At 62.0% G+C, this 19,709-nt stretch overlaps 2 protein-coding genes across 7 annotated transcripts in view; one reads left to right on the top strand and one right to left on the bottom strand.

Annotated features, from left to right (window-relative positions):
- The first annotated feature begins 581 nt into the window (after positions 1-581).
- Positions 582-6,742, top strand: TMEM120A (transmembrane protein 120A). The gene is made up of 12 exons (XM_027611339.1): positions 582-778; positions 2,438-2,556; positions 2,793-2,909; positions 4,793-4,852; positions 5,080-5,175; positions 5,252-5,341; positions 5,499-5,564; positions 5,693-5,754; positions 5,869-5,961; positions 6,075-6,139; positions 6,255-6,323; positions 6,403-6,742. Exons 1-12 carry the CDS (start codon positions 698-700, stop codon positions 6,514-6,516), a joined length of 1,032 nt encoding a protein of 343 aa, XP_027467140.1. The 5' UTR covers positions 582-697; the 3' UTR covers positions 6,517-6,742.
- Positions 6,743-6,877: 135 nt separating this feature from the next.
- The window catches only part of LOC113932354 (NADPH--cytochrome P450 reductase), a 61,292-nt gene continuing 48,460 nt past the window's right edge, over positions 6,878-19,709 (bottom strand). For all 6 annotated transcript variants that reach the window (XM_027611337.2, XM_027611338.2, XM_027611336.2 and 3 more), the window contains exons 3-16: positions 16,473-16,521; positions 13,031-13,159; positions 11,559-11,708; positions 10,885-11,009; positions 10,470-10,559; positions 10,015-10,113; positions 8,977-9,093; positions 8,754-8,872; positions 8,450-8,631; positions 8,212-8,361; positions 7,843-8,113; positions 7,602-7,747; positions 7,435-7,520; positions 6,878-7,348 (exon numbers count right to left, since the gene is read on the bottom strand). In XM_027611337.2, the coding sequence (XP_027467138.1) occupies positions 7,204-7,348; positions 7,435-7,520; positions 7,602-7,747; positions 7,843-8,113; positions 8,212-8,361; positions 8,450-8,631; positions 8,754-8,872; positions 8,977-9,093; positions 10,015-10,113; positions 10,470-10,559; positions 10,885-11,009; positions 11,559-11,708; positions 13,031-13,159; positions 16,473-16,521 (1,858 nt within the window). In that variant the 3' untranslated portion in view covers positions 6,878-7,203. The remainder of the gene's footprint in view (positions 7,349-7,434; positions 7,521-7,601; positions 7,748-7,842; positions 8,114-8,211; positions 8,362-8,449; positions 8,632-8,753; positions 8,873-8,976; positions 9,094-10,014; positions 10,114-10,469; positions 10,560-10,884; positions 11,010-11,558; positions 11,709-13,030; positions 13,160-16,472; positions 16,522-19,709) is intronic.

Genomic DNA, 19,709 nt, shown 5'->3' with positions numbered 1-19,709 from the left:
AGCGCAGGCTTGGGATCAGGATAGGAGCTGGGACCGAGACTGGGAAGGCTGCAAGCGATGGCTCTGTGGGTTAGGGACCTGGTGGGAAGGGCAGAACCACTGGTAAGTTTCCGTCAGGGACATGGTGGGGATTAGGCTGGTGCATTAGGACCGGCAGGCTGGTGGCTCTGAAAGAACAGTAGCAGTGAGCCTGGAGGGAGGGAGACAGTAGGAAGGTGGCCGCTGTAAAAATCCAGCCGAGAAAAGAGGCTCAGAATCGTCTCCGGGCAGAGGCGCAGCTTTCCCAAGGACGAGAGTGTTCGAGGCAGGGGTCACCTCCGTGGGCCTCGGTTTACTACCAGCATGACGGGCCGGAGCTCTGTGGGCCACACCACGCGGTCCGCACGACCCGCGGAGCCACAAGCCAGCAACCACCGCCGCGCCCGCCCCAGGCCCGCCGAGAGTGGCGGGGAGAGCGCCCCTGCTGCGCTTGGCCCCGCCCCGGCCCCGCCCCGGCCCCGTCCCTGGTCCGGATTGGCTCAGACGGCGGGCGGGGTTAGCACGCTGGCGGCTCCAGGCCTTTTACCATTGGTGGTGGCGGCGGCGCGAGCCCGGAAGCGGACGGGGGCGGCGGCGGAGGCGGTGGAGGCGCTTCGGGAGGGCCGGGGTTGCGGCGGGGTCCTTGACTCGGCTTGTCCGGCGCGTGGCCCCGGCAGCCATGCATCCCCTGGCTCCGGGCCCGCTGGGGGACTGCCTGCGGGACTGGGAGGAGCTGCAGCAGGACTTCCAGAGCATCCAGGTGAGTGCCAGTGCGGGCGCCCATTGGCCCTGAGCCACGTTTCTCTGGCTCGAGGTCAAGGGTCGGGCAGCCGTGGGTCAGCAGTGGGGGGTTCCGGGTCAAGGGTCGGGGACCCCGGCGTCGCTCCGGAGGGTGGCGAGGCCCCGGGTCCTGGTGGTCCTGGCTGGCCCCTCCCCTCAGCCTCAAATGAGTGTCCGGCGGCAGCCCCCATCGCCCGCGCGGCCGCTGCGACCCTGGCGGAAACCCACTGAGCCTGGCGGACCTGGGGCCTTCTGCGGGGGGGTCGGGGGGGGCTCCTTCAGGCCCCGACCCCTACCCCGTCCTCTCCTAGGAGAGTGGCCCCCTGAGTCAAAGCCGGACGGGCCCAACCTTGGGTCAGTCACTCAGCAAACATGCTGTGGGCGCCGGCGTGGCTCTAGGGCAGCTCAGGGGGTCTGGGCTGAGTGCGGCGAGGGGAGCGGCCCGGTGGGGGAGCTGCCCGGCCCAGCCAGGGGAAGTGGTGTTTAGGTGAAGTGCCTGGATGGGGGCGGGGCCCCGTCCAGGCTGGAGGACAGCGCCCACGAAGGCAGGGTTATGTGGCTGGGGAAGGAGAGGGAGGGGAGAAGCGGGTGGGCCAGACCCTGCAGGGACGTCATGGGCCCGGACGGGCTTGGAACATTTCTGATACCACTGGCGAGCCATGGGAGGATTCGTGGGGATCTGGCTTGTGTGGACCATTGTGCCGTTCTGTGGGGAGGCCAGCAGGGGAGAAGGCTGCTGGTCTCCATCAGGAGAAAGTGGTTGGTAGGGACAGACAGATGTGGCCCATGTTGGGTTTTGAAGGGGTGTGGTGGCCCCTTTAAGGCATGAGAAACAAGACCTGGAAAGGGTAGAGCCTGGGCTGGCTGTGTATTCGGTCATGCCTTTGTCTCTCCTGGACTGGTTCCAGCCCCTTCCTGTCTGCACGGAAGCCTTGCTGCCCCCCTGGCCAGGCTAACGCTGCTGCCACTCGTGCCCCTGCCAGTCCTGAGCAGGGCAGACCTTTCCCAGCCTGGCCACCCCTGCCTGACCTTCCTCACACTGCGCCTTGTTGTCTCCAGGCTGCTCTTCTGGAAACTCACCCACCAGGGCAAAGTGCTCTGGGAGGCTTTGGGCCAAAGGTGCTGGGGGAGGGGTAAAAGGACTGGTCTTAATGGCAGGAATTCTAAGGGCTGAAGCCTGATGACCTTTAACCTGGGAGGCAGATGCTGGGAGGGCCAGAGCGGCAGGCTGCTTGGACAACCCCAGTTCCCTCTGCACTAGTAGGCTGGGTAGGTAGGAGGATCACAGAGAACCAGACTGGCTGCCTGAAGGCACCTGACTGGTCCAGAAGGTAGACCCTTGCGCCTGGAATCCGAACTCAGGGTGGCACAGATCTGGGCGGGGCCAGCTAGTAGGTGGGCTGAGATGAAACAAAGCCTCTGGGACCTAGTCTGCTTCTGGGACAGGGGTGCTGTTTCTGGGCTTGCAGGGGGAGCCCCATCTCCTGGCCTGCCTGGGGGGGAGGGCAACCTCAGGGGGCCCCTCGGCTGGCTGCCTCCTTTCCTGCTCAGACCCTCCCAAAGAGCCTGGGGGGAGTCTTTGCCCCACCTTCTGCTCAGCAGGCTCCGGCTCACTCTGGTCCCCCGCCCACTGCCCCAGGAGACCCACCGGCTATACCGCCTGAAGCTGGAGGAGCTGACCAAGCTGCAGAACAGTTGTACCAGCGCCATCACTCGGCAGAAGAAGCGGCTCCAGGAGCTGGCTCTTGTCCTGAAGAAGTTAGGACCCCCGCCCCTGCCACTGGCCTTGATTCCCCCAAGCCTCCAATACCCCCTGGCCTAGGGCTGGGGGTCAGATCTGGGGTGGGGGGAGAGCAGGCACTGACCCTTGAGTGTCCCAGGGCATGGCTTCTCCCCCTGCTGGGCCATGTTCACCTCCTGCCCCGCAGGTGTCAGGTGTGCTACTGGGTGGGGGGGTGCTGCTCTGACTCTGGCTTCCGTGGGCCCACCTACAGATGCAAACCCTCCCTTCAGTCGGGGGCCAAGGAGGCCGCCCAGGAGCTGGAGAACCAGATCAAGGAGCGCCAGGGCCTCTTCTTCGATATGGAGGCCTATTTGCCCAAGAAGAATGGGTGAGACCCTCCCTCCCCCAAGCTCAGTTCCCAGATGCCCCAGGAGAGTGGCCTGAAGCGTGGTCTCCTCTGCTTGGTCACTTGGCCAGCAGATGGTGCCTGGACCCACTGTGGGCTGAGCAGTCAAGCTGGCGGGGCAGCTCAAACGACGGTGACAGCTGACGGAGATGGGTGTTTTGTGATGGAAGGACAGGGAATGAAGGAGCACAGTGAGGGTGCCTCGCCCAGCTTGGAGGTCAGGGAAAGCGTAGAGGATCAAGGAGGGAGCCTGGCAGGCACAGGAGGGTGGAAACAGCGTGTGTGGCCAGAGCTCAGGGTGGGGGGTGGTGATGAGACCAGAGGCCAAGCCAGGCTTCGGAGCTGGCATCGGGCCCAGTAGGCTGGGCAGAGCGACCCTTAGGCCAGCCATGGTCACTGAGGGGAATGGCAGGGGCCAGGGCGCAACCCTAGGGTGAGTAAAAATCATCCAGGGGAGGCCTGGGACAGCAAGATGGCTGGAAAGGAGCATGTCCCAGAGGGCGACGGGGGGAAGGAGCAGCTGATAGCCTCAGATCAGACAGCCTGGTGGTGGGGGTGGTCAGGAGCCATACAGAAGGGGCAGTGTCTCCTGGAGTCAGGGAGGGAAGCGCTCTGCAGGTTAGTGGAGGTGGAGGTTGCTAATGGGGGGACAGGCGAGTGTAGGCAGCTCTTCAAAGCTTGGCTGGGAGCAGAAGGCGAAACCAGCGAGTGGAACTCGGGGTGGGGGCGGGAGGAGGCTTGTGCTCACGGGTCTGTGTTACTTGGTACCCAGGGAAGACTGGAGCTCGTCTCCCTGCCGAGAGCCCGGGCCCTTGGAGCACAGACCCAGCAAAGGGAAACCGTTGGGGAGGTGGGAAGGGCGGGGCGTGGGCCCTTCTCTCTTGCGATGGGAGGGTGTTGAGAGCGCGTGAAGGGGGGGGGGCCTCCCCGGAGATGTGAGATGTCAGCCGGGAAGGAGGGTTTGACAGGGCCTCTGCAGGGATGGCGTAGGGAGCCGGTGGCGATGCTGAGAGGGGGCCTGGTCCAAGTGCCCACTGCACCCCAGCGTGTCTTTGCGGCCTGGGGCAAGTCCCTTAACCACTCTGAGCCTGTGCCCGACGGCCCGAGCATGAGCAAGAGCTCGTGTGTGGGTGTGCTGCGTCCTGCACACGTGGGACTTGGTCACCTCTTGGGGTTCGTCTGGCAGAGAAGGGCCGGACAGGCTCCGTCGGCGGGAGTGACGGTGGCAAGAGGCTGGGGGCGGTGGGGTTGACAAGAAAGGGGCTGACGTGGAAGGGGGGCCTGGGGACTCAGCTGGCCTGGGAAAGGAGAACTGGGGTCGGGGGGCCTGGAAGCCTCAGTGAGGGTCAGGGTCCGCCCGGTGAAACCGGCTTGGGAGGCTGGGCACTCGGGGTCAGAGTGCGAGCAGTTTTTGAGGGAGCCCTTCCTGGCTGGGAGGGGGGCCCTGGTGCGGCCATGGTGTGGGGTGCTGCGGTGGACTCAGGGCCGAAGGTTCTCGGAGGTAGTGGGAACCCGGGGGTGAGGGTAGGTGACGGGGTGGGTGTGCACACAGGCGTTGAGTCCTGCCCAAGGCCCACAGGGGCAATAGGGGCCGCGGGCACGGCTCCCATGGGGTGGGAGAGCCCGGCTGCCCCGGAGGCCCTGAGGGGGGGGCCCCGGGAGGGGGGAGGAGAGGGAGGGGATGTCGGTTTGCCCCGGAGCAGGCAGAAAGGCTGCGCCCTGGTGTTTCCTTCCCGTGGAGCTGGTGTGCCTAAGCCGCCGCCGTGGGAAGCCGCGGGGTGGGGTGGGGGGGTCGTCCCTGGCTCTGTGCCACTGGCTTTCCTCTCCTTGGGGGTCTCTCCTTACCTGGTGTCCCCCTCCCCTAGGTTGTACCTGAGCCTGGTTCTGGGCAATGTCAACGTGACACTCCTGAGCAAGCAGGCTAAGTAATTCGCTGTCGTGGGCTGGGTCCCAACTCTGCTCTCCACCCTCCCGGGTCCTCTCTGCTCTGGCCCCCCCCCCCCCCCCCCGCTTCCCGGGCTCAGCCCCCCCAGGGCGCTGGCCCCGAGCCGCCTGCGGGAGCACCGTCCAGAGCGGGAGCCTCCCTCCGGGCCGAGACGAGGGTGGGCCCTGCCGGCAGCCCAGCCTGCGCCACGAGTGTGTGCCCACCCAGGTTTGCCTACAAGGACGAGTATGAGAAGTTCAAGCTCTACCTCACCATCATCCTCATCCTCATCTCCTTCACCTGCCGCTTCCTCCTCAACTCCAGGTGGGTGTCCTGCTGCTCGGGGCCGCGCCCCGCTCCGTGCAGGCGCCGGCACCCACGTCCTCTGTGCCCTCTGCAGGGTGACGGACGCTGCCTTCAACTTCCTGCTGGTCTGGTACTACTGCACGCTGACCATCCGGGAGAGCATTCTCATCAACAACGGCTCCCGGTGGGCTCCCGGGGCGGGGGGGGGCGGGGGGGGCATGGGCCCCGGAGGAGCAGGCCCGGGATCGGGGTACTGGCTTCCTCCCACCACAGTCTGGCTCCCCGTCCCCGAGCGCCGATGGGGCCACGGGGAAAGGAGTGACAGCGGCTTCCCGATACAGGATCAAAGGCTGGTGGGTTTTCCATCATTACGTGTCCACCTTCTTGTCGGGAGTCATGTTGACATGGTGAGTGGCCAGACTTGGCTCCCAGGGCCTGGGGGGTGGGGGTGGGGGGCAGGGGGTGCAGGGGAGCGCGGAACAGAGAGAGAGGGGGTCCCTGAGCTCCCTCCCCTTCCTGCTGCTTTCTGCCTTAGGCCTGACGGCCTCATGTACCAGAAGTTCCGGAACCAGTTCTTGTCCTTCTCCATGTACCAGAGTGAGTGTCTCAGGGGGCCCCGCTCCGCTCGGGAGCCGCCCCCCCCCCCCCCACGGGGACGGGGGTGCCGAGGACTGTGAGCTGCAGCCCAGTTCCGCTGCCCCCCACCCCCAGGCTTCGTGCAGTTCCTGCAGTACTACTACCAGAGCGGCTGTCTGTACCGCCTGCGGGCCTTGGGCGAGAGGCACACCATGGACCTCACTGTGGGTGAGCCGGGCCCGGCCTCCTCTCTCGGGAATCCTGACGGGGGCTGGGGAGGGCCCGTCCTTTCCCGACCACGTGGGGCTGAGAGACCGTGTCTCCCCCCCCACCCCCCGCAGAGGGCTTCCAGTCCTGGATGTGGCGGGGCCTCACCTTCCTGCTGCCCTTTCTTTTCTTTGGACATGTAAGTTGTCTCTGCCCCCCACCGGGTGGGGGCCGGGCACCCCGGGTTCTGGCTGTGGACCCTCGTGGGGACCGGCTTCTGTTTGAAACCCTCCATCCCCCCCCCCCCCCCCCAGTTCTGGCAGCTTTTTAACGCACTGACCTTGTTCAGCCTGGCCCGGGACCCCGAGTGCAAGGAGTGGCAGGTGAGCCCGGGGCCCCGGGGAGGAAGGAGCCTGCGCAGGCCAGCGCCCGGCCCGGTACTGACCCCGCCTCTCCCCCCAGGTGCTCATGTGTGGCCTCCCCTTCCTCCTCCTCTTCCTTGGCAACTTCTTCACCACCCTGCGGGTTGTGCACCAGAAATTCCACAGTCAAAGGCATGGGAGCAAGAAAGAATGAGTCTGGGCCTGCCCGCCATGCCCCCCCCCCCCCAGCTTGGCAGGGGCTTCTGTCCCCTTTGAGGGCGTAGGGGGGGGCTCCCCTCATCTGGGAGGGCCCCTTCTGTTCTCCCTGGGGTTTTGTGGGCTCTGTGGGCCCCGAAGGCGATGCTGGAGAGGCCTGGGCCTGGGCTCCGGGCCTGCAGGCAGCTGGGGGCCAGCAGCCTGAATAAAAGAAGAGTGGCAGAGAGGTGGCTTGAGGTGTGTGCTCTCCCAAGGGTCAGGCGCGGGCCTCAGCGCCACCCCTGCACGGCCTCTTGGGGGCTCTGAGTTAAGTAGACCCAGGGGGAGACCCCGGATCTACCCAAGAAATAGCAGTGAAATACAGAAAACAGAACTTTATTCCAAGGACCAGAGATTATTTAAAATTATTTACAGTCATTGAAAATAACGTGGAGGGGCTTGGGGCCCAGCTCAGCTGAGAAGAGCCCCTTCTGTACGGCCCCCGAGGGCCTGAAGTGTTTGTTTACAAAATACACACCCTTGACCCGGGGCCGGTGTGCGCCTGGGGCCTGGACCAGTCTCTGCCCCCCGGGGGCAAGGCCGTGCAGAAACCACCCAGGACACTGGCAGAAGGGAGCGAGGGAAGTGATTACATGGGGAAGCAAGTCTGCAGGGGCCCGAGGGGCAGGGGCAGGCCGGGCGGCCCCTAGCTCCACACGTCCAGGGAGTAGCGGCCCTTGGTCATCAGCTTCTTGATGTAGTCCACGGCCTGGGCGTGCTCCATGGGCCCCCCGTCGGCCACGATGTCGTAGAAGGCGTTCTGCACGTCCCTCGCCATGTTCCGAGCGTCCCTGGGGCAGGAAGGAGGGGGTGCTGGGTGGGGGGGGCCCCCCCGCGGGCGGGCCTCGCCCCTCCCCCCTGCTCTGCCCTCACTCACCCGCAGACGTAGATGTGGGCGCCGCCCTCGTGGATCAGCTGCCACAGGTGCTCCTTGTCCCTCCTCAGTAAGTGCTGCACGTAGACCTGGGGGGGGCGGGGGGCACTGTGAGGAGGGCCCCCCCCACCCCAGCCCCGAGTCCCAGCACCCCGGGCCCGAGGCCTCACCTTGTGGGGCTGCTCCCGGGAGAAGGCCACGTTGAGCTGGGTGAGGGAGCCGTCCTGGTGGAGCCCGGCCAGCTCCTCACGGTACAGGTAGTCTTCGTCCGAGCGGCGGCAGCCATAGTAGAGCAGCGTCTCCCCCACCTCCTTGCCTGGTGGCGGGGCAGGGGTGAGGCTGTGCTGGGCGGGGGGTGGGAAGAGGCACGCCCCACCCCCGCGGGCCCCCGGCCCGGGCCCACGCGCTCACCCTGCCGCCGCAGCCAGGCCCGCTCCTGGATGAAGCCGATGAACGGGGCCACCCCGGTGCCGGGACCCACCAGGATGACCGGCGTGGTGGCCTTGAAGGGCAGGCGGAACTGGGACTTGCGCACGAACATGGGCACCAGGGCCCGGCCGCCGTTCTCCCCGGCGGGCTCCTTGGCCCGCAGCCAGCTGGTGGCCACACCTTTGTTGACGCGGCCGGACTTGGTTTTGTACTCCACGGCCACCGCACAGATGTGCACGGAGTTGGGGTGGACCTGGCGGGGGCGGGGCAGGGGTGAGCGCGCGCCCGAGGCCCCTTGCCGCTGCCCCCCCCCCCCCCCCCCCCCCCCCCGCCCCGAGGCCGGCCGCGCACCTTGGAGGACGAGGCGATGGAGTAGTAGCGGGCCTGGAGCCGGGGCAGCAGCTCGCACAGGTGGTCGATGGGGGGCCGCAGGGACGGGTAGTCCTGCAGGATGGCCAGGATGTGCCTCCGGGCCTCCACCACCCAGCTCAGGTACAGCTCCTGCGGAGGAGGCCGGCAGCGGGGTGAGGCGCGGGCGGGGTGCGGGCGGCGGGGCCGGGGCCGGCGGCGCCGGCGGGGCCGGGCCTACCTTGCCCTCGCCCGAGGAGGAGGCCATCCTGCGCAACCGCTCCTGCTCCGAGGGATCGGAGGCGTGCTGGGCCAGCTCGTAGAGCACGTTGGTGCGAGGCGGGTTCGTGATGTCCAGGTAGTAGGTGAGGGCCGTGCGGTAGGAGGTGGGGCAGGGGAAGGGGTGCTTCTTGTTGGACTCCTCTGCGGGGAGAGAGGAGGACGAGGGCCTGGGCTCAGTGGCCGCTGACCAGCGGGTCTGCTCCAGCGCCTGGAACTGTAGGGGGGTGGGGGGGTGGGAATCCAGCCTAGATTCGGGGACTCACCATCGAGATTGTTCAGGGACATGACGACGTCCAGGTCGGCACCCAGGATCTCACCGAGCTGGCTGACCAGGGTAGAGTCATTGGCTGGGTAAACGGCCACATGGTCCCCAGATTCATACCTGGGGTGGGGGGGGTTCGGGGGGAACGTGAGGCTCAGGAGGGGTCCAGGGAAAGGCGGCCCGGAGGCCCTGAGTGGGCTGGGGGAGGGGGCGGCTGCCGGCACCTGAGTTTGGAGTCTGAGATGTCTAATTCCAGGTGCATGAAGTGGCGCTCCGTTCCCTGGTTCAGCTTCCGGTTGGCGGTGACAGCAGCCAAGAAGGGATTCTTGGCATCGAAGGGGCTGGGTGGGGAAGAGGGCAGTGCAGTGATTGGCCGGGACTTCAGTCTGAATCTCCCTGCCCCCAGGGGACCCCTCGGGTTTCACAGAACACAGGGAACCTTAGAGCCGGCCTCCAAGGGCCCCAAGAAGGCTCTCCAATTATGTGAAAGGTTCTCCCAGCCTGATCCAAGGCAGGGCCCCCAGCAACCCCCCAAAGTGGGCAGAGCTAGGTTATCAGTTCCCTATTTGCAAACAAGGAAACAGAGGCTGGCCCCTAAAACCTGGGGAGACCCTCCACATGCTACCTGTTTGTGGGCGGAGTGCGCAGGGGGACCCGGCCCCCTTGAAGATGGCTCCCCAAGACCGAGGGTGCCCAGGCCCCCCAGTGACTGTGGAGCAGAGCTCCTTCACCCCACATGCCCTGGACCGTGCACCAGCAGATAGTTTTACTCTGCACAGTCGCTGGTCTTAAATTCTGGGGATGACCTTCTCCTGGGCGGCACCCAAGAGTAAGGTGAGTCAGGGGCCCGAGACAGGAACACTGTTTTTGGACAAAAAAGTCCAAATACCAAGGTGGGTTTTAAGGAAAGTGAGCCCTTCTGCCAGAGTTCAGCCGGACTCATGCTGTCCTGGTCCAGGCACGGATCTGGGCCTGGATCTTTACAGGGCAAAAATGTCAAAGGAAGCGCTAACGGAGCCGGTGCCAGTCTCCCAGGTGCCGTGCCCTGGCCTGAGGGACCGCTGGGAGGGCCCGGGGCGGGCGGCCTCCGCCTCTCTGCTCTGGGCCTTATGCCCTCCTGTACGGTGGGGAGGAAATCATGGGTGCCCCCACCCCTGCCCGCTCCGTGACGAGGGTGGAGATAAGGAGGGGACACAGGACTGCTGGCTGCTCAGTGGCAGTGGACCCAGGGCCCCGGGCCCCCACGCGCGCCCTCTACTCACGGTTTCTGGTTCTCGTAGCTCTTCAGACGGCCCATCTCTCCCACGTACACCTTGGCCGGGTCTATGTCTGGGTGGACCACCAGCCCATACTGGCGAATGCTGGAAAGGGGAGACAGGGTGAGGCGGGGAGGGGCCCGAGAGGAGGGAGGCTGCCTCAGGGACAGGGCCTGAGACCATGCCTGCCACCCTGCCGCGGGGAGGGTCCAGAGGTGGTGGGAAGGAGAGGGAGCTGCCACGGAGGAGGGCCGGGGCGGCCTGGTGAGCTGCCGGCTTCGAGGCCATTCCGTGAGAAGACAGGAAAGCCCCCTACTGCCCAGCACTGCCAGGCAGAGCCCAAGTGCCTGGACCCAGGCCCCTCGCGCTCTGGGACTCGGCTGCTACCGGCTTCTCGCAGGCCAGCGCTCCCACCCCTGGGGGGCCCTCACCCCCTGCCCGGCCCACGGGCACACACTCACCTGCACTCCTCTCCAGTGGCCTCCACCCCGAAGTGCTCGCACACGGCCGGCCAGAACTGCTCACGCCATGTCAGGAAGTCCTCCTCCAGGCTGGCGACACGAGGGAATGAGCCCGGCCCCAGGGAGCCCGAGGGCCGCTCGGGGATGTAACCCACGGCGCCGGGCAGCATTTGGAGGGTCTGTGCAAATCCCGGGGCCGGGCCAGCCGAGAGGAGGGGGCAAGGCAAAGAAGGGGGTGCAGGTGGGGGGGTGGGGACCGCCTTCCCTTGCCCCGGGGTGTGCCTGGCAGGAGGCTCGTTGACATGTGGCTTTGCACTCCCCTCCCCTCCCCTCCCCTCCCCTCGTGTGCCACAGTCGGCCCTAACCCCCTAACCCCCGTGGGCTCCGGGTCGGGCGGCGGGGGGGGGGCACTCACTTCCCATCGTCATCGCCCATCCCCAGCTCAAAGATCCGCTGGGCGCCGAGCTGCTCCAGCCGCTTGTCCACGTACTTGCCCATGGCATTGAAGTGCTCATAGGTCTTGTTCCCAAGACCAAACACCTGTGCAGACAGAGGGGCGGGTCTGAGGCCTGGTCAGGGTCAGGGGTGGGTTTCCCCAGAGCCGGCCACGCCGCACGCACGCTCGGGCCTCCACGGCTGCCAGATGCCCGGCCTGGTGAGGTGGGCCACCTTGGCCCCCGGAAGTAGCTGGGTTTTGGTGACCTGCAGCCTCTAAGCCTCACCCCTGGGTGAGCAGCAGGGGCAACTCACCGTCCCTACCCGGCGCTCCTGGCGCAGCCAAATCGGGGCCAGCCTGCTCCACCCTTCCCACCTGTCGTCTCCCGCAGCCCGTGCCCCCGGGGAGCAAAGTGGGGCTGGGGACAGGGGAGGAGACGCTTTCAGCACGGGGCCCAGGCCAGAAGAGAAGGCTGTCCCCGGAGCAGCCTCCCCACCGGCCTCCCTGCCAGGCCCCCCAGCTTGAAGCACCCTGGCCGATCAGAGCGAGGTGGGAACAGGAGGGAGGCTTTCCCCTTGGACACGGGGTTCCAGAGGCCCGGGAGAGGCACCACAGGCAGGGAAAGCCACTGCAGGGAATATGGGGTGACTCACCGCATACTTGACTCCAGTGAGGTCCAAGTCAGTCTCCTGGAGCCAGTCGTAGAAGTCCTGGGCGTTGTCTGTGGGGTCCCCCTCACCGTAGGTGGCCATGCAGAACACGGCCAGGGAGTTCTCGATGTCTGGCAGGCTGCCCAGGTCGGCCTGGGGACACAAGAGCGGGGCCCGGGCCCAGCAATCCCGACTGAGCCACGTCAGGTCTGTGCCTGATGGGATGCAGAGAGGCGGGCCCAGGCCCTGCCCGGGGCAGCTGCCAGGCAGGGACGTCCCACAGGCTCCGGGTCGGCCGGGGATTCCTTCAGGATGGGGCACTGAGCAGTCAGGGAGGGCTGCACGGAGGGGGCTGGCATCTGAACCGGTGCGTGGGGCAGTTAGGCATCTGCAGTTTGGAGTGGAGGGGGGGTGCATTTCCCGAGGGGAGGGAACAGCAGGCACAGATGAACACGGGTGAGGGCCTGGGTGCTGAGCCCCCAGCTGGCACTCAGAACCTGGGCCCCTGGGGGAGAGCCTCCTCGTCCTGCAAAGTCCCAGGAGCACAGCGGAGCCGGGCTCTTGCAAATTCCTAACCAACCGTTGACCAACCTAACACAGAGATCTGCAGCCAGAGGGGTGGCTGTGCTGGTCCCTGAGACTGAAGGACGCTGGGCCGCGTGCAGGTCAGGTCTGGGCCATGACCCACAAGGACCCCATCCGAGCAGGACAGCAACTCCGGACTTCTCCCAGGACCACCTGTTCCTGGCCAGCCTCTTCCCCTCCCTGGGGCCAGGGGCCTGGCTGGCATTAGCTCTCCTACCTCCCCGCCCCATAAACGGGCAAGCAGATGGCTGGAAGTTTCCATCGCCATGCTCAGGGAAGGACAAACAGCCACTGCCAGGAGGCCAATGAGCAAGGCGAGCCTGCCCTGCACCCCACCTCCAAGAGAGACGGGGCAGCGGAAAGCAGGACGTGAGCACTAAGTCTGGCAGACAGGCCTGCGGTGACCTGAGGGGAGCTGATGGGAGACAGAGGCGTCCTGCAGCTCCCAACAGGGGGCCTTAATCCCCAATTCTCAGGCTCCCTGGGCCCTTCCCTCCGGCCCTGTTCCTGTTCCAGTTAATACATGAGCTAATACAGCCTCATTTCACAGCCCAGCGGCAGGGCTCGGTGCGGTGCCCCCCCTCCCCCTCCCAGGGCTGCCCAGGCTGCCTCCCCTGCCACTGCGGTTTGGGGGCGCAAGGGAGAAATGGGAAACACTTCCTCCCTGGACTGCTGAGACCCGTTCATCCACTAGGTGCTTGAGTCCCGTCTCCCTGCACCGGCCAGCCCGGGGAAGCCTAGGGCGTGCAGGGCAGGGGAGGCTGGACGTGCACGGCGCGGGGAGCTCACACCTGCACACTCCTTCCGCTGGCTCAGCCCCTTACGTGTCTCCATGCTCCGGACGTCTTCGTCAATGCTACTGGAAGGGCCAAGGTGCGGGGAGTGCTCACCAAGTCATACTCCTCGGGGTCTGCAGCCATGCCCCGCATCCCGTAGCGGTGGGCGTCCTTGGACAAGCGGTTGGCAAACTCTTCCGCCGTCCCCGTCTGGGAGCCGTAGAACACGATGATGTTCCTGCCCTAGAGAAGACCAGACACGTGGGGTCAGTGAGGGACCAAGAGCCACAGGCTTCACCTGAGACTCCAGGTGACCGCAGGGCAGGCTAGGCAGGTGGGGTCCCTCAAGGGGACCCTCTTCCTTCCTGCATCCAGTCCTCCTAAGTCACTCCGGGGCAACCCTCTTGCTGCCACGGCTACTGTGACAGATGGTGACCAAGGCCACCCAGACACACGGCTGCTCGAGATCACGCTTTGGACAGATTATTAAATGACACGGGAAAAAAAACACAATGTAATGTTCAGTTAAAAAAAAAAGTGACCAAACAGGTGTGTACAGTATACTCCCATTTTGTTCCAGACATCGTGTGTACCCTCTATGCGTTCTGTTTATACACACACGCACGGGGGGGAAAGACTAGCAAGCGGCAGACCAACAGTCTCCACATGGAGAACTGTGCGTGATTACAAAATATTCTTTATAAAAATCCAGACGATAGGAAAGGTACCCAGTGGATGGGCTCCCATGCTCTTCACTCCACCCCCCTCTTCCTGTGGCCTCTCCCGCAGCTGTTGGGAAGCCAGACCCCTATTCCCCAGACTCCCTTGTGGCTTGGGGTGCAGCAAATTAGGCCCAGCTGACTGGATGTGTTCTGCAAGAGCTGGGAGGCGGAAGTGAGGCATGTCCACTTTCCGGTCCCCTCTGTAACATGAGGTCTCTCTGCGGTAGGTTTCCAGTGCCCTCAAGCCCTAGACTGCTGTCTGGTTTTTCCACGGAGCCCTAACGTGTGGGTACAAAGGGGAAAAAAAAGTATGGATTATAATTGCTTTAAATTGTTCTCATATCTTTTCTATTTCCTGAATGGCCTACAGATCATCTACAAAGGTTCTTTTAAAGAATCGTTACAAAAACTAGTAAAACAGGGAAGTCTTAGGATTTCAGGTTAAGGGGACAAAACAGGGTATGAAACAGTACCTAAATGTTTACAGTGGCATCAAAACATATGAAGTACTTAGAGAGAAGCCTTCCGAGGAACCTGCAAGAAGCTCCCGATGAAGGCTTCAGCTGAAGCAAGAGGCCCGGAGTTTGCACACAAAGACTCAACGTTCAAGAGGTCCGTTCTCCCCCCATCAATCCAGAAACCAACACCAGCCAGCGCAACATCCGAACAGCTCTTTTTACCTCCACAACTTCATCCTCGAGGTCGTGTGGAGAAATAAATCCCTCCACTGGAACGTGATTTGGCAACGAGAAGGAAAGCAGGGCCGGCATGTGCCACAAAACGGAGCCCGAAGCCACGAGGCTCAGTGAAAGGTGCCGGACATGAAAGGCCACACACGGAATGATTCCGTTCATCGGAAAGGTCCCCAACAGGCAACTGTCCAAGGGGCCCAGGAAGTGGACGAACGGTTGCTTCAGACTGAGGGGGGGTGCGGGTTAGGGAGTGGGGAATGGCTGCTAATGGGTACAGGGTGGCTTTTTGGGGTACAGGATGTTCTAGAACGGACTGTGGTGGTGGTCGGTGCAAATCTGGGAATACATTCAAAGTACTGAAGTGTATACTTTAAAAGGGTGACCTGCATGGAACGTGAACTGTATCTCACTAACGCCATTACCCCAGACAAATACATATAAAAATAACGGCCAGGAAAACAGGAAAGTAAGAGCTGGGGTGGGGTTGGGGGCGGGGCCTAGCAATATGGAAATTAAAGCAAGCTTTGTAAAACCTCAGTAACTGAAACAGCAGGATGTTGTCCACAGATGGCCAGATCAAAGTACTGCGACAGGAAAATCTAGAAAAAGGCCCAAATACAGGTAGGAAACATATACTTGATAAACCCAGAGGGGAAAAGACGGGCACAACTGCATGGAGCTTAGCAGTGGATCCACACCTCGCATCGTACAGCAGGATAAATTCCCAACAGACTGAATTTTAATTATGAAGGAGAAAGTATTAGAAAGCACTGAAAAAAAAACGTGCAAGGATTCTTTTCTCTTTAGTGTTAATGACTCAAACTGCAAATAACTGAAAGTCCAGAAGTCATAGGAGGAATAAAGTGCACTCACTGAATAACTTCACACGGCAACACACACACACACACACGTGCACATGAACCAGGTCAAAACACAAATTTTTAACTGGGAAAAATATTTGTAACTTGTGTCACGAGCAAGGGGTTACTCTCCATCATTTTAAGGAATTCCTCGAGAAGGATCAATCCCGACAGAAGAGTGGGCAAAAGATTTGAAGAGAAAATCTATAAAAAAAAGAAATGCCATTGGCATAACCCACAAGAATCTGCTGAAACCCATTCATAAGAAAAATGCAACTTGGAGATGGCTTTTTTTTAACCTAGAAAACTGGCAAACCTCCGAACTTGGATGATAAACTCTCCTGGCAAGGCTGTGGGCAACAGGTTTGCCCACACACAGCTAACAAGGGTGCACTGGTGTGACCCCGGGACGGGCGGTGGGGCGGGGGGGCGATCTGGCAGCTTCTATCACAACTACAAATGCACACACCTTTGGAGCCAACGATTCCCCTTCTGGGATTTTACTATATTTGCAGATGTGGACACTGGTCTCCAGAATCCCAGCAGCATCGTTTGTAAGAGCTAAAGGTTAGAAATAGTCCAACGGCCCCCCCCACAGGGCAGAGCAAAAACAAAGGATCATATTCACGGTCACAGAATGAAATCACTAGGCAGCTACAGTCAAGGACGGGGAGTCTTGAAATTGCTATGGAAGGAGCTCGGACACACAAGTTTAAAAAAAAAAAAAAAACAACCAGGTACAGAAAAGCATGGTTTATGACATGTATGTAACTGCCACCTTTTGTGTTCTGAAGAGATGTAAAATAAGGACCTGGGGGTTTTTTGGTGGCATAGAGGAGCCCTAGAAGGATCCACAAAAGGCTAAGAACAATGGTGATGAGTGGCAGGGACAGGAGAGTTCGGGATTTTAAGCGTTTGAATGTAGTACTTTCCCATAAAACGAAATACTTCAACAAAACCAGAGAAAACCATAGCTGAGCTCCGGCCACAGCTGTATGAGGTTTCTACCTGCTCGAGCCCGGGGCCTGGACCGGGAGGGTGGACAAGGGAGAGCCCCCCGAGTCGGAGGGAGGGGCTAGTCTTACAGTGCAGTTGGTTCAAGACGTAAACATCCGAAAAAGAGGGTAAGCCTTCTGGGCAGGGCAGAGCAGCTTCAGGCTTTGGTTAGCTGAGAATGTTCGCGCCCGCTCTCCCCTCCTGTCCAGCGGAGCTGGCCTTCCTCCCCCGTCCACCAGGGCCACGACGCCCCCCGGGGAAGGGCACAGACATGGAGAAAACTCACCGTCTTCTTCATCTTTTCCACAAAGCTGCTGTCTCTGACAGAGGAAGTCCTGAAAGACAAAAGCACCCGGTGGGCATGGGATGCGCGTGGCCCGGGGGCAGGACTCTGAGCTCCCCTCCGGCTCAGCCTCCGCACATCCTCTGCAGCCAGTCCAAAGTCTCTTGAGCCCTGACCGTGACCGCTGCCAGAGGGCCTGCCTCTGGGGGCCAGCCCCCAGATCCATGCGAGCAAAGAAGGGTCAAGGACATTACTCCCGTCCCTCGCCATCCAGCCAGGGGTCCCGATGGCCCTGTCTCACCTCCAATCCCTGCAGGCTCCCACCCCCACAGACTGGGGCATGGAAGTCCCTTCAGAAGCTGTCCCCGGCCTCGCCTGCCACTCCCTTCCACACGCCATACTCGGACGCACCGATCGGTACACCACTTCCTCCGGGATGGCCCCCAGGACTGTGCCCCACCGTGGGCTCTAGCCCAGTGCTCCCATCCACTGCCTCACCCCACAGACCCCTGCTCCGCTCCCAAGCCCGCCTTCCCATCCCCGCGCAGGGGCCACTGTGACCTGTTCCCTGGGGCCGTGGCACCTTCTAGAACCCTGCGCCTTGTCCTCCCCAGACAGCAGCACCACTGCCGGCCCCCCCTCCACCGCCCTGCTGCTGGCCCCCCCCCCCCCCCGTTCCATTTCCGGTCCTTTGCCTTCCCTTCTTCCTTGCCCAGGCCTGCAGCGTCATCCAAAGAAGCCCAGTGAGGGGCGCCTGGGTGGTGCAGTCGGCTGAGCGTCGGACTCAGTTGGGACTCAGGTCGTGATCTCGGGGTCGTGGGATCGAGCCCCGCGTTGGACTCCACGTGCCATGTGGAATCTGCTGGACATTCTCTCTCCCCCTCCCGCGCGTGTTCTCTCCCTCTCTCTAAAATAAATAAATCCTTAAAAAATGATAAAAAATAAAGATGCCCAGTGGGCCTGGCCAGGGACCCTCAGGCCTAAGACAGCAAGGCGCCAAAACCAGACCTCTCTCTGAATGGCAAATCTTCGAGATGTGTGCAGTGTGGCCAGTCTGAATAAAGTGACAAGTCTGAACGCTAAAGTGTGGCTGTCTCCATTCAAAACGGCACTGTTAAGGAAATGAAAGGCGAGCCATGGCACGGCAGATGTCTGCAACTTCTGTATATCTGACAAAGGACTCGGGTGGAGAACATAAGAAAACCCTACCAATCAACTAGCAAAAGACTGGATAATCCAACAGAAAAACTGTCAAAAGACCCGAGCAAGCGCTTCCTTAGAGCATCTAACGCTACTGTCGAGAGTGGCGGCATTATTATTAGCCGCCCGGGGAAACGGGAAATAAGACCACAGCGCAGTGTACCGCGTGCTCGTTAGAACGGCTCCTACCAGGAAGAGAGCCGAAGCCGCTGGAACGGACCTCGGCTCCGCTGCTCCCGAATGCTGCTTGGCAGTCTCGTCTGTCCGCCCATAACCCAGCACCTCACTCCCTGGTGCACACCACACAGAGCACAGTGGGGCCCGTGCATCGAGATACGCGCAGAGAATGTTCCAGCAGTGTTAGACATGTGGGTGCCAAACGGCAAACAACCCTCATCAACGTCCACCCGTAGGAGAACAAACCAACCAACCGACGGTGGCATATTTAGACAACGGAATGTTCTCCACCGCGGCATGAATGAATGATCACTACGCGCCCGGGAATGAATAAGTCCCAGGGCGGGGTGCTGAGCGCGAGAAGCCAGATGGAAGAGAGAGTGTGAGTACGACTTCATTGTACAAAGTCCCCAAACAGGCGAAACCAATGCACACGGACCGGAGTCAGGACACAACGAGGGACAGCAGGGGTTCCCGGGGCATCGAGAACCACCTGCGCTTTGATCTGGGCGGTAACTCCCCCTTGCTCACCTGCTGAGATCATCTCTCTGCGTGTTACCTGTCTGGGGATATTCTATTTTAATAAAGTTTATGCTTCCACAATTTGCTTCTCAAACCCACTTTTCCCCCCACAAACAACACCCTCGGACCGGCAGGGGTGCCACGAGGGGGAGGGCTGAGCAGGGGCTCTGGAGCCGGGCAGCCCGGGCTGCAGCCTGCAGATTTGCACCGAGTGAACTTGAACCTGGGCTCCATTGCTCCTCAGCTTGAAAATGGGACTAACAAATACCACTTTGCAGGCTTTTGCAAATGTCACATGACACAGACATAAAAGGTGCAGCACTGTGTCCTGTGGGGGGAATGGGTGCCCACCTTACAGAGGCCCAACAGCGTATTAGTTTGTGGCCAGTAAGGGGGTCTGGCAAGGGCCCGATCGCAGTCTGACTCTAAGGTCTTTGCCCTTTCCACGACATCCTGCGGCCTCCTGTGCATGGGACAGTGTGATAAAGTCAGGCGCACACCCTACCACTGCATGGAAGTGCTGTCTGTGGGGGCCAGGGGGCTGGAGTCTGTGGAAAGACCAACAAGGAAGCTTCCTTTTAAGGAAGGCTCTGCCAAGCTGTTTAGACACACGATTTTGCAAACGTAAAGGTAGCAGAAGTTCCTGTCTACGCGCCCCCTGGGTTTTTCACTACATTAGGTCCAGGGCCCCAGAGCTCAAGGGCGTTACCTGTGGGGTCCCCTGGGAGGCAGCAGGGTGCCGCTGCCCAGACCTTCCCGCCCAGCCATGGCCCCGCTGCCCAGGAACCTGGAGCAGGCCCTTCCTGACTCCGCATCACCGCACCCAGAGGCCCCCCCCATCCCCGCTGCCCCCCGGGGGGTAGGCCCACCCCTCCCGGCAGCAGGGCAAAGAGCAAGCCTTGGAGGCCCTCGGGCTCGCACCCCTCCCTTCCCTGCTCCAACATCTCAGACTGCATGTCCGGCTTCTGTCCCTGCCCCGCCTCGAACAGCCCCGTCTTCCCTGCCCTTCCCGTCTGTGTTCTGCCGGGACCAGGACACTCTCCCAGGGCTCGGAGCTGGGACTCCCACCACTGCGCGCCTGCTGAATTCTGAGCCGTGGGAGCGGACGACCTACACTGAAACAAACTAGAATGTGAACGGACGCTTCAGCGACACAAACCTTGCTGACGAGACACTAGAAGAGAAGAGCAGGGTCGAAACCACACGTGATTTCCCTTTGTACGTGGCCACGGCCACCCGAGAGCCACTGATCTGTACGTTTTAAAAAAATGGTCAGAATGGCGAGATTCACAAGGTGTGAGTTTCCCTCCAACCGAAACCGAAAACAAACGAAATGCACTC

The sequence above is a fragment of the Zalophus californianus genome, chromosome 10, assembly GCF_009762305.2.
Source record: "Zalophus californianus isolate mZalCal1 chromosome 10, mZalCal1.pri.v2, whole genome shotgun sequence".
Lineage (NCBI taxonomy): Eukaryota > Metazoa > Chordata > Mammalia > Carnivora > Otariidae > Zalophus > Zalophus californianus.
Note: the sequence above shows the minus strand (reverse complement) of the source record. Positions and strands in the feature narration are given on the sequence as shown.

Coding starts and splice junctions, on each gene's coding strand:
- TMEM120A (XM_027611339.1), top strand. CDS start 698: ATGCATCCCCTGGCTCCGGGCCCGCTGGGGGACTGCCTGCGGGACTGG. Junction 2,557..2,792: donor CTGGCTCTTGTCCTGAAGAA/GTTAGGACCCCC, acceptor GCCCACCTACAG/ATGCAAACCCTCCCTTCAGT. Junction 5,962..6,074: donor CACCATGGACCTCACTGTGG/GTGAGCCGGGCC, acceptor CACCCCCCGCAG/AGGGCTTCCAGTCCTGGATG.